The following is a 13,378-nucleotide window of genomic DNA, read 5'->3' on the forward strand; positions in this document are numbered from 1 at the left end:
CCATCTCGTATTTTAAACAGCTATCCCCAGTGCTGCTCTCTCTCGAAGGAAAGATTTGATACTGTCTCTTCAAGTGTAACAATCATGTGGTAATAAGTACAGTAAGTACAATATTTTTTCCCAGGAGTAGTAAAGTATGTGAAGTAAATTGTGTGTTCATGGGCACTCAACCTAGTGACAGAGTGACAGTATCTGCATTGTTCATATGTGCAACATAAAGAGGTTGAGAAACTTTAATGTGCAGACTGCTCTGTACTAAAAAGAAACAAACAGGTAAGTATTGCATACAAGAAGAAATGTGCAATCTAAAGCTTCTTGTCTGGATGCAGATTTCTTGGAGGGCTCTCTACCCATGATCGTATGTTCCACACGTGACCTCATCACCCAAATGAATGCCGAATTAAGCCCAATGGGCCGCCCTGGCAGCATTTGCTCCTATCAACAACTTGTGCTCTGCATTGGGCGATTTGGCCATCGTTGGGTATGTTGTGATGTCTTCAGTGGAAATTTGAAGGGAGCTCATGAGTACAAACATTATTACTGCAGCAGAGACTTAGTGGAGCAACTTGTCCAAAATGCACATTACTCCCTGGTAAAAACCTTCGCTAAGAACAAGCCCCAGGGCATGCGTGTGACCTACATAGGGCGTGTGGCTTGGGCTTCCCATGGCAGCGAGGTGAGTTGCAACCTGCCAGCAGTGATGGCAGATTTGTCCTCGTAAATCCCTGCTGTTTGGCTAAAAGTTGGGCACATAGTGGGATTGTCTTCCCCCAGGGAGAGAGAACTGGGCAGGCCGAGCGTCAGTCTCTCCATCCTAAACTGTAAATGGTCCCACCAAGATGTCTGTTGGAGTTGCCTACCAACAAATGTAACCATGACTAAAACATGTTTTTTGTTGCAAGATACTAAATAAAACCAACCATTTGATAAAACCAATATATTTTGGTATAATAAAATACATCAGGTATGAGATATTTTATGAAAATGTTTAATTCAACTGTTTCTTTGGAATGTAGTAGTCATAGTTTGGAAATTTAAGTTACAGTTCAGTTCTATGTGATTTTTTTTAATGCTACTCAGTGTCTGAGAATACAAATGTCATTTAAAATTAAGGCTTCGCTGTTCATTTTGAAACAACAATTTACAAGTGTCATATTGTCATAGAAAATAAAAATTTCTGTAAAAAAAATTTGCACAAAGTTTTATGATGGTACAAAACATGAAGCAATAATATACCAGTAAAATGAAATCATTTTACTACAGAAGATTTTTATAGTTTTTCAATAAAGAAAAAAATATGTTATTTTACACTTTAAAAATTATGAAACAATCTAAAACAATATAAACTGAACATTTTGTAACACTGCCTTTACAAATTAATAACTTTATAAACATATAATTTTCTTAAATATATTTATCAGTGCAAGATACTTTTCAATGTAAAGTTGCAGTATCATTTTTCCTTTACTGAAGGGCAGCTTTCATTCTATTACCTTCAGAGAAATCAAATCTTCAGTGCTAGATCCTCATTATCTTAGTAAGGTCTGGAAAGCACAAAGGAGATGTATTTCTTTTCATGTACTCTATTCTCAGTATGTTAAAAGAAGAAAAGAAACCACCAACCACCAGCTTTACTCTTCAAATAGATCAAGACCAAGAGCTGGTCTAGAATCTATTGAAACCCATGGGAATATTTCAAAAGGTTTTGGGCTTGGGCTCCTCAATGGGATTTTCTCTTCAGGGCAGTATATGCATGTAACTCTCAGTCAGGTTAGTGAACTAGAAGTTTTTTCAGTTAAGAAGAACAGACCCCAACACCTGGTTCACACAGTGGTGGTATGCTGAAAATAGTTTGGAAAAATCCTTTTTTTCTTTGGATTAAATAACTAGCTGCTTTGACCATTTTGATCAAATTAAACTGTTGGATGCAAATAAAAATTCTGCTTCTGCCAAAGTGTCACTTGGGACATTTCATGGAGTAATTTTCAGGCCAGACTTTCAGGCCTTAGGTGCTCTGTCTCACCTTCTGGAGGACCCAAGATCCAGAGCCTGGAGAGGCAACTCTTCCAATTTAGGCATGTAAAGTTTGATGACCTGAAGTGGGTGTTTGAATTTTCACTGCAGCCTTTGCCTTTAGGACTCCTTTGAAGTAGCAACTATCCACTCTTTTTTCTGTTGTGTCTTCCTTTAAAATATTTTCAACTTCAAAACTCCTATTTTTACCTCCCATCTCCCTCCCTCTTCTTCAATTTCTAAGTTACTGGTGGATTTTCTACAGACTTTTCTGTTTTACGGTTCATATTTGTATAATGATATGCTTTAAAAATTTAGTTGATAAATGGTGGTAGATATTGTTGCTCTAGAAATTCAAGGCTGAATTAACCCCTTTTTAGTCCTAATCCTGGACAGGATACTCCATTGCTTTACTACAAAAGCGATGTTGGAAAACACTAACTCAGAAAGTCACAATCACTTCCCTGACTGTACGTGGGGAATTCGGTGAGGAAAAGCATGAATTCAGCACTTTGCAGGACGTTCCTTTCCCCATGTTTGCACTGACTTTATCTGCTGGTTGGTAGATACCCAGGGGAAGGTTAAAGCTGCCTTCTCCCACTGCCTTAACAGTTATGGTTCTGCTGGGTGTGGGTCACCACAGAAAACACAGAGCATCCCTGGGCACCTGTGGGAGGGGAGTGACCCCTCAGCCCTTTGCATCCACCTGTGCACCCCTGCGGGAAACATACTATTGTTCCTTCTTACCCTGTTGGACCAGCTGCATAGACTGTTGAATGTTAGTTGTCCAGTAATATTTGTCCTAAAATAATAAAAAATTATGATGTAATTGTCAAGCGCATTTTTTTGACAGCTCACACTACTCAGCTTGCTGCATCTGTCACTGTCTGCACCTCTGGTCAAACAGAAACCTCCTGGTGTGAAATGCCAGGTGGATGTAACAGTATGGCAAGAACATACCCTACATACACGGTGGGATTTTATTCTGCCCTCAGTATCCGTGCGTAAGCCCAATTAGCATTGATTTAGCATGAAAATACACATTTACTGAGAGAACAGAACTCTGGGTTCAGGTAGGGGCAGGAGGAGGAAAGTTTCTCATTTTAAAGGCAATCTTTTCAGTAAGGGAATAATTTTCCCGAGTGTAATTAACAGGCAAGCTGTTCAGGATAAAAGATATGTTTCGTGACTTCAGGAAAAAAGATACTGTCACTTTATGCTGTTAAGAAGAAACCCAAAGGTCAACTTTGGAGGGTAAAGTTAAGAATTTTCCCTTATTGTTTAACACAAACTCTAATAAAATCCTTTGCCATTACCAGCAAGTTAAAGCTGCAAGTTTTCTTTCCTTGGCAATGGCAAATGCTTATGCAATCTACTCAGAGAGAGGAAGAGAGAGAGAAAGAGAAGAGAAAGGGAGAGAGATTTTACATTTTGAAAATACATTCTATATGAAAGAACAATAAAAGGGGATATTGCAGCTTTATACAAAAGGGTCAAGAGACATGAAGTTGAAATACAGAAAGCAGAACAATCAAGCCAGGTTGTCAAATCTGATTAGCCCTTGCCTTACTGAGGCTACTTTCTTACACTAAAATATACTTTTCTTTTAGTCAGTGAGCCACCAGAATATGATTAAAGACAAGGGCATAACTGGAGAGAAGCAGAGTTGTAGTTAATGTTAACACAATGAGAAGCAGTACAAACAAAAAGGCACTTGAGAGGACATACACTAGCCAGTGCCAAGGACTTTTTTGTTTAGTTTTTAGGCAGTACACTCGGTTACCAGTTGTGTCTAACGATGGCACATACTCTTTTATGGAGTTCACAAGCACAAAATTTAGTACAACACTGAAAAACATCAATAAAATTTGACTGTATTGCTTCGTAAACAGAGCTGACACACTATATTGGTACTGATGCAGCAGTACTTTCAAAAACATCCTAACCCTTCTTTGCCTATGCACAACACGAGCAATTATACACAAATACAGGTGCAGGAGTCCACTAAATTGCTGTTACTCCAATATTTTCTGGGCACTGAGCTACAGACAGCATGTCCATCCAAAGGACCCCACTGAATACATTTTGTGACAGCATCTTGGATTTTGCACAGTAAAACCAAAATTATCCATTAACAGAAAACAAGAGAGGGAGAGAAAGAAAGACAAAATGAACTATAAGTCAATCATACTTGGTCTCAACACCAGCGTTTGATTATTTCAAATAAAACCAAAAGAAAAAGCAGACTGTACATGATTCAGATTGTTAACACAGATTGTTGTCCATGTTTATCGGTTACACACTCATTGAAGCTCCTGAGAAAAGCTTGGCTCAGTGTCATCAACGCACTTTTCAGCCTGTACAGTAAAAGAAGATCAACAGTTCCCCAGCACGACCGAGCTATGTCCTTCCATCCCGATTCTCTGAAACTTCTCCAGTTGCTTTATACCTTCATGCTTCCGAGTATGAATTCTGTGTGTTTAGTTTATCTTTTTTCAGTTTTACACCATCGACCAGTTCAAAATTGTAATTCTCCAGTGCAGACAAGTTCCTCTCTGACATCCCATTGTGCCAACAGGCACAGTAAAGGACAACTCCACAGATGGCTCCTAAAAGCACGCCGAGGGCACTCATGGCTATGATGGTAATAAGGATTGGATCTAGCGTCTTCAGGACGTTGCCTGGTTTCCTGGAGATGTTATCATCATAGTCCTCGCCTGTATGGTATGGAGGTGTAAACCCTGAAATGGAGTAAAGAATTGCAAAGTTTTCAGAACTGATTCTAGCTAGTTTTGTTTGATGAGTTGGAAATTTGGACAAATGACATTGAGTTTTTGACAGAAATTGCTACATCATTTGAAAACTCGGCTTCTAGGAGGTAGTCATAAACAGCTGAAAACTGCAGGGTGTTTCAAAAAGATGGACCTAATTGAGAGGTGTTTGGCGTGAATTCAACTATCGTCTTGATGTTGTCTGTACAGCAGGTGAAGGGAACATAGAGGATTTATAAAGAGGTTGCTAAAAATGATAAATCATTAAACCGTTTGTAAATTTTTGTGTAACTGTAACATGTTGCCAACATGAAATTGGGTCCATCTTTCTGAAACACCCTGTATAATGCGGCCCAAATACTGTTTGATTTTTTTTATACTGTTGTCCAGTCCTAGAATCTGCCACATGTTAGTAGGGGTATGATTCTGCCTTGGATGAAGTGGTACACTGGGGAATGAATGACCAGATCTTTTGATTGTATTTTGCCAGCTTGCAGTATTTAGCACTAAAATATTAATTAAATCTTGTTCAGGTCAGTGAGAATGTTTATAGCCTTAGACATTGGTTGGGAATCTCCAGCCATTTTGCACCCATCTCTACTGACTTCAGGATTGGACCTTGAAATAATGACTGAACTGACACAGAAGAGCACTCTCCTGCCTCATGTAAAATATTCACTGGGTATCACAATGTTTTCCCTTAACCCTTTCAGATTATAAAAGAGACCCAGTAAACTTGCAAACCCTGCTAATTGTTACAGGAAAAGACAAATAGTCTTTTTTGGACAAACTCTGCTTTCACTGAAATTGATGATAGCCATCCCGTTGACTGTAAGCAAAAAAATTAAGCTCATCGCCTGAAAAATGCAAGTATATTTTATTATTGGGACAATATGACAATTACGATCTATTTAATGATCCATTTAGAGCTATCATCATTGAAAATGATAATGCTTTGGTAGACTGGTCATAAAATGACATTTTCAGCCAGGTCTGTGAAACAATTAGCCTGGAGAGTTTTGAGCCTAATTACCTCGACACTGTGCGAATTGTAAGTTGTAAGAGGCAATAACAGCTGTTTCTTCAGCTGTGGACAAGCCTTCTAGACAACAAAATATTAAGGAGCTATAGTTTGCATGCAAGTATATGTGTATGATGTAACAAAATGCATACATAAAATGCGTAAGGTTTAAGATAGGTATAAATAATACAAAGTCTGTAATATTATATGACATAGAAGAATAAAACTATCACATCCTTCAAATAAATGTAAAATTTCTTAGCATCTGATCCAGATAAATCATAAAACCTTAATACAATACGCAGTTAGAGTGCTAATCTATAAATAAATAATCAGAATACACAAATTTACATGATCATACACTTAAAAATTAATTCCCTTTTAACAATAACACAATTTTTACCTGTTTGATTACTTTCTGGGTCGTCGTCTTCATCTATTTCATTCTCCACGTCAGTTGATTCTAATGAAGCAAAAAGAATTGACATTGATTATTAGGGTTACAAACACTGATTGACTATGATGCTGGCAATAATGGTATAGCAGATTTTCCTGTGTCAGAGCATCATTATGTCAGCTTGACAGAGATGTTCATTATGATGGGCTCTGAAAATTAATGGAGGAAAAAAAGAAAGATTTAGAAACTCCTCTCCGCCCAGTCTTGGCACAGTTATAGTTATCAGCAGGGGTTTTCCATGCCTGGGAAAGATAAATCAGTGTGATGAATTAGCATCTCATTCATCGTATTTACAATTTTGGAGCCCAATTCCATAGCACTTCATCAGCATATGCATAGTTAATCACAGGAATAGTTTCACTGACTGCAATGAGACCATGTGTGTTTGGGCTTCAGACCGAGCTTTTGGATTTAGCTCCCACAGGCCAAAATCCTTTCTCAGAATTAGGTTTGAACAAACCAAACATGTGGAGGTAGGAAAAAAGTTGCTTTCCTCTCCCATTTTGAAGTCAGGTAAACACCATCACTGTGAACCCAGCACCCTTCTGGGCACTGAGGACACTGCAGGAGGACCAAACAGTGTGTCCTGTCTCTCTTTCCTGGTAACTGTCACTCTGGTGGCATATGATGAACTGCAGAAGTTGGACTGTGTGATAAAAAGTGATTGCGCAGTTTTGTCATCCTGCAATGAAATGACCATGTAGCTGAAGTCTGTCTTGTTACCCTTAAAAGTATAGTAGCTACAAAAGGTAGCTAATTATTGGTCTCAGATATGTTGCCAACTCTCATGGCATAAGTTCTTCTTTCTAATGCTGATGATTCACAGTTCTATTCCCTCTCCTACATAAAAGTCATGGCTTCATCTCCATCATGAAGGACAAGGTTCAGTTGCTTGCGTTTATCTGGCATTGCTGCTGCCAAATTACGTGCAGTATGCAATGCACATATGATCAGCAGTGACTGGAATAACTCAAGACTGACCAGAAATAAAAGGACTCAAATAGCATCTCAGGAATAGCTTGGCTCAGATGTGGAAAGGCCATGTTCTAACATTACTTTGTGTCCTGCGTGTCTGGGAGGTGCTGACTACAGCAAATGAGTCACAGCAAACTCAGAATTACAGGACAGCAGAGGACAGTGTAAGGGGCCATTTCACCTTGTCTGTGTATTCTATAAGGGTTTGATACAGTCCTTTAAAGTAGAGTTCAAGTAGGCTTGATAGTAAGTGATCTAAAAAGGATGAATAAATAAGATTAGATTTTGAGCATCAGTTAAAACAGGGAAGAGCATTAGGAAAAGTAGAGAAATTTAAAGAGACCAGCAATATAAACATAGGGAAAAATGTGAGAATGTGAATATGCTGTGACCCATGTCAGTAGGATGCCAGTTCTGATCCAAAATATTGCAATTGCTGCAGTACTGAGATGACACCAGTGACACTTCATATGAATAAAGCTATGGGCCAGATCAGGATGTTTTCAGTGCAAAACTTCTTATATAGCCTATAATATCTATCCCCTTCTTACAGCTAAAACCAGCTATCAGAACAAAATAAATAATGTTTTGGCTGAGATGTCTTTAAGTTCTTGCTAATTATACTTACTTCGGCAATCCTCTTGTGCTACGTGATTGTCAATTTTAATATCATCCACAGCAATTCCTCCAGTTCCTTTTCCAATTTCTCCCTCAATAACGACCTGGCAAAATAAGACAATGTTTACATTGTTTTAATATTAATACACAATTGCAGCATTCAGGATATCTTAGCTAATTGTTAACAGACATCTTCACTTGTCGTGATTCCAAATCTTCATGTACTTTGATTGTGGCCTGCCAATCTCCACTGTATGCCCTTATGAACCTATATATGTGCAAATGTTAATTTTTATAATGGCATTACTTCATTAAAGATTTTTATATCAGCAGCAAGACTGTGGCAAGAATGCAGTTTTGTGATAGATGAGAAATGATTTCTGAGGTGTTTATTTGGCCTTCGATAACAAATTGCTTGTATCACTGTCATCTAAGATACCATGAAATATGCCGCTATTATTACTGTCGCAGCAGCAGCACCTCACCTGTAGGTATAATACTGTCTACATAAATCCTTCAGCAGCATCTTTTGCTATGGTGTATAAAACATGACCAGCAAGGTCTTACTGGCCTCGGCACTGTTAGTTCAGCAAGCTGAACTTACCTGATAGTGTTTCACAGACTTGTGAAGAAGAACACGTCCTTCCTTCCAGCTATTTGCCTGGTTCCCGCTCAGGGTCCACAGCACCTGGTCATATTCATCTGGCTTTTGGTACCGCAGTTTGATCTTCAGGGTGCCGACGTGTGGGCCAGACATGTGGTACCAGAAAGTCATGCAGTGGGCAGAGTTCTGTGAGTAAATCACGGGGCTCAGCAGTCGGGCGACTTTGCCTTTCTGGCTTTCGTCAGCTTGTGAGTAAATAAAATTGCCATCTCCTACTGTGACAGAAGGACTGTGTTAGGAATAGCCACCAGCTTTCCTTTTCTTTGCTTACCTAAGAAGTCCCAACCACCCCTGATCATTTTGCCTTTTTTTCTATGCTGATGGGTCAAGTCTCACAGCCAGGAGAGTCAGAGGGCTTTGGTCTGGGAGCTCTAGGAAAGCTGAGGGCCACAGAAATGATCGGAGGGATGGACCACCTCTCCTACGAGGAAAGGCTGAGTTGGGGTTGTTCAGCCTGGAGAAGAGAAGGCTTGGGGGAGAATTTACTGTAGCCTTTCAGTACTTAAAGGTGGCTTGTAAGAAAGATGGGGACAGACTTTTCAGCAGGGCCTGTTATGATAGGACAAGGGGAAATGGTTTTAAACTAAAAAAGTGGAAATTCAGACTGGGTATAAAAAAGCAATTTTTAACAATGAGGGTGGTGAAACACTGGCCCAGGTTGCCCAGAGACATGGTGGATGTGCCATCCCTGGAAACATTCAAGGCCAGGCTGGACAGGGCTCTGGGGAACCCGATCTAGTTGAAGGTGCCCCTGCTTATGGCAGGGGGTTTGGACTAGATGACCTTTAAAGGTCCTTTCCAACCCAAACCATTCTATGATTCACTGGTTCCCTAATTTCTTCTGGCGGACTCCTTTGCTGTTCACTCGGCTGCTTTGTGCTGAGAGTGAACCCTAACAACATGTTTACTACATGGCACACACAAGGCATTTGCTTTTGGTCAGGGAAGGAGGGAAGAGCATGTTTGGTGTGACAGCATATGCTCCGTTAGTCAGCGTGCACCTCCTGAAGAGATCAAGCCCTAGTTCAGCAGGCTAGACAGAAATCCCTGGGGCCTGCTCTACACTAATTGTGCAAAGAGCTATTTTTAATCTCTATTTAAAGTAATCTGCACTCAAGGAGGCAAGATTAGAATGGGAAGAACACTGGAGGATAAAGTAGCTTCAAAGATCCCTGGTCAGAGATCAGGAACTGAGATCTAAACAGTACTCACAAGCAGAGCCTGAGCATTGTCACAAATGATGCAAGAGTTGCTCCCTTGATTTTTGTAATAAGATATTGAGCTCTGTATATTTGTGAGCCATTTCCCAAAAGAGTAAGATTATGGCTGGTATTTTCTGAAGAGCATAATGGATTTGTTATACATGTTGAAATCTGAACACCTAATACCCTTAACTTGGAAAATTACTTGCTTAATCACACTGGGAGAGAAGCACGTGGGAGTGTGATTAGTTTGGAAACACAAAATTGCTAAGTGAGATACTGACTACAGAGAAGTGCTTCTGATTTACACCAACCAGACATCCATCCAGTCAGCTTTTGAACAGCTTCTTTGCAGAGAATTATGGTGGAAAAACACAAAGTTCATCCTGGTGTGAGTAAGAATAGATTGCGTGTGTAATGCACTCACACAAAAGGCTGGAGACAGGATTTACTGGGATTGATATAAAGTTATTTTGAAAGTAGGAAGGAGAAAATAGTAGTAAGAAATACTATTCCTCAAAGGCTGTAATAAGTGTACATATCTCTGTTTATATCAATGCTTAAACAAAAGAAAAGTAAAAAGAGGCAAAAGAAGATGTTTTGGAAGGGTGGTATTTTGTTGTCATTGGTCTTTGTTTATACATGATATTCTTGAATTTAATTTGAAATAATGTATAATTGAGACTTGCTGGACTGTAATGGTATAGTCCTACACAATTAAATCATTAGGATGAGCATTGCTACTCTGGGTAGAATATGAAGGACGAGGTTAATAAAAGGTGAGACAGGAACAAAGAGGAGTGGGTTAAACCCAGTGGCTGGAAGAAGTGGCCCTAGTGTAGGAGAAAGAGAAATTTTCTTCTGACATGAAAACATGAGACAAAGACACTTTTGTATGCATTTTTCTATGGACAATCAGAGATATCCTGGTCAATAGGCATGTGGAAGTATCTGGTTTTTGAGAGAATTTCCTAGGGGAAGATGATGTTAAATTGCCAAAAATAATTAGGCTTTTTTATTTTTTTTTTCTATCTTCCTGCAGTAACATCTTGTTCATCTTCTTCAGCAGGAGTGCTTGTGCTTATATATTCTTTCCAACTTTTCTTCTGTGCAGCACAACATGTGCAAATCTCATCAAAGGATTGTGATAGGGAAATCCAAAAGGAGGAAAAAAGGAAAATAATCCCAGCATTAGGATGGCTGTCTCAGTTGGAGGACCTTACTGTGGCCAGATTTAATCACATTATGAATAATTTGAAATGTCATACAGTGTATCCTGCTGTCTTAAAGGAATTACTGTTGAAGATAACTTTTGTGGAGTTTGTTGAGCTTTATACATGTGCAGCTGAGAGCCAGATGTGTCGGGGAGTTGCTTGTTGCAGTTTTCCCAATATACAGAGTGGCCTTGCTGTGTAGTGGTGGCACTGAGAGGCTTGGTTGCGATGTCAGTGCCACTCAGGCTGCTCATGGTCTGTGTTCACAGCACTCATTCTGTACCTGCTGGCAGGTGAATGGCAAACCTGGCAGGTGAAGGTGACCTTAGAGTTGAAGGAAAATTTTGGAAAATATAGAAAGTGCAGTAAGTGGCAGAAGTGGCTGCCTCTAAGACTTACTGAAGCTACTGCTAATGGAACAAATAAGTCTTCTGCACTAGCAGGGCCCAAAGGAAACAACAAAATCTCATTTGAAGAATATAATTTCTTCTTCTCCTGACTGAAGACAGGTTCGGTCTCTCTATAATCCTTGGTGTCAAAGTGCAGATAGCTCTCATTTCGAGAGTATTATTGCAGTGCTGGGTCAGGAACTCTGTCTTCATTGTCTTAATTAGAGCTTTACTTATGCATGCCTTTTAGGTTTTGTCAGTCTCTGGCTAACATAGCTTTTAACCTCTTTTCAATGTCAGATTCTACCGAGCCATTTCACTTTACATCAATTTTTCCACCATTACAGCCTTCACTTCAGCTAACTACATTTAGTTAATTTGATGCCATTTATTTGTACAATGCCATTTATAGTCAAAGTATTATAAGTTTTTTTTTTTTTTTTTCCTGAAACTACTGTACTTGTCTTAAGATTCAATTGAAAGTGTCTCAGATTTTAAAAAGTCCAATTTTGTCTAATTTCCTTGTCATTCTCATTAGGCAAAGGGGTTGCAGAAGTGGGAAGGGGGATTCATCTCAACACATTTGATTAATCTGCACGTATGCAGGAGAGAACACTAAAGTGAGAGGCTGTGCAGGTCACACAGAGCCTGCCCTTCTCCACTACCCAGCAGCATATTTATTGCCTAATTATGCAGAGCCATGAGTTAAATACTACAAAACCAACCAATCAATTTCCCAGGGTGATATTTCTGGAAAAACTGTGTGTGAGCAAAGGGATGGCTATGATCTCCAGCTCCTGCTGGAGAGGAGGAGGGCATGGAAATACGTTCCTCTGGGAAGTTTCACTTACAACACCTTTCTGTGGCGGGCAGTCCCTGTAACTACAAACAGGAACAATGTGTTGTTTGTTTATGACTGAATCACTTGGTAAGTGATATTTGCAGAATATTTGACCATTCAGAATTTTTTCTACTCCAGATTATGGTTATCCAAAGGCAAGACAGGAGAAGAGAATATCTGCAACTCCTGACAATAAATGAACTTTATTCCCCAACAGAAAGGACACCTATAGTCAGTTGTGACTACATCTAACAGGTTAGGTTGCCTGGAGAGTCATCTTTGTGACTCTAAAGATTTTAAGTATCATACACTCTCCTCTGGTTTTGGCAGGCATGTTAGTATTAAAAAGAATAACCTCTCTTCCCATGTAAAATGGCTAAATCATGAACTCATGTTTACCTGTGTGGTCTTGAATTGGCCCAGTTTTGCTGGTCAGGATTGCCCACTTTAAGTCCACCTGGTTGTCATGCTCCCAGTGGCACAAAGTCTTTTGGGATCCCCAGCCAAAGCCACAGTTGAAGTTGTAGAGTGGCAGCTCTGCAGGCAAAGACGGAAAAGAATGGACAAAATGTGATTATTGATTGCGTAATTCAGATTTGGTACTTCAAAACCAAATGCATGCATTTGACCATTAACAGCACGATTCCTGATTGAAAATCTGAAAAGCCATAGCAAGAGCAGTCCTGCTGGGAAACAGATGAAAAATGACTATTTCTAATAAGTGGTATGGTTGTTTCTTGTCTCTTTATGACCCATATTTTGGGATTTTTTGTGGTTAGATTAATGCTTCTGATTTGCCCACATTAGCTGATAACTCTGTTGTAACATATATGACTCAAAAAGAAAGCTCTGGCTTGCTTATCAGATCTATTTAATGGTTGGTAATATCTATTTGTACCATAACTGTCCAACGTTTTGCCACAACTCACAATAAGATTTGGACAAAAAAGGAAGAAAGGGCAGAAACACTAATGGAATGTCCTTGGCTGGAAAAAATTTCTGGTGAAATGTATAGTGTGTGGCTTCAGTAAGGAACTTATTTCAGCGTCTTCCAGACATTTAAGTGGGTCCACAAGATGGCAGCATTGAAATGGATAAATTGAGATGGAAAAGGGACAAATGTGGCTGATTGCCAAATGAACTCAAAATAAGCTTCAAAACAAGCTCCATGTAAAACAAGGGAAGTCTGGTATTATGGTCAGGATGAGATCAT

At 39.4% G+C, this 13,378-nt stretch overlaps 1 protein-coding gene across 5 annotated transcripts in view; it reads right to left on the bottom strand.

Moving 5' to 3' along the window:
• Nucleotides 1–967: 967 nt before the first annotated feature.
• Nucleotides 968–13,378, bottom strand: part of NRP1 (neuropilin 1) — a 116,057-nt gene continuing 103,646 nt past the window's right edge. For 3 of the 5 annotated variants that reach the window (XM_082047175.1, XM_082047173.1, XM_082047171.1), the window contains 5 exons: nt 12,565–12,702; nt 8,460–8,734; nt 7,866–7,959; nt 6,209–6,268; nt 968–4,754 (listed from right to left, as the gene is read on the bottom strand). In XM_082047175.1, coding sequence (XP_081903301.1) covers nt 4,465–4,754; nt 6,209–6,268; nt 7,866–7,959; nt 8,460–8,734; nt 12,565–12,702 — 857 coding nt within the window. In that variant the 3' untranslated portion in view covers nt 968–4,464. The remainder of the gene's footprint in view (nt 4,755–6,208; nt 6,269–7,865; nt 7,960–8,459; nt 8,735–12,564; nt 12,703–13,378) is intronic. The other 2 variants (XM_082047174.1, XM_082047172.1) reach the window with 1 other exon arrangement.

This window comes from Streptopelia decaocto (assembly GCF_964273445.1).
Source record: "Streptopelia decaocto genome assembly, chromosome: 2".
NCBI lineage: Eukaryota > Metazoa > Chordata > Aves > Columbiformes > Columbidae > Streptopelia > Streptopelia decaocto.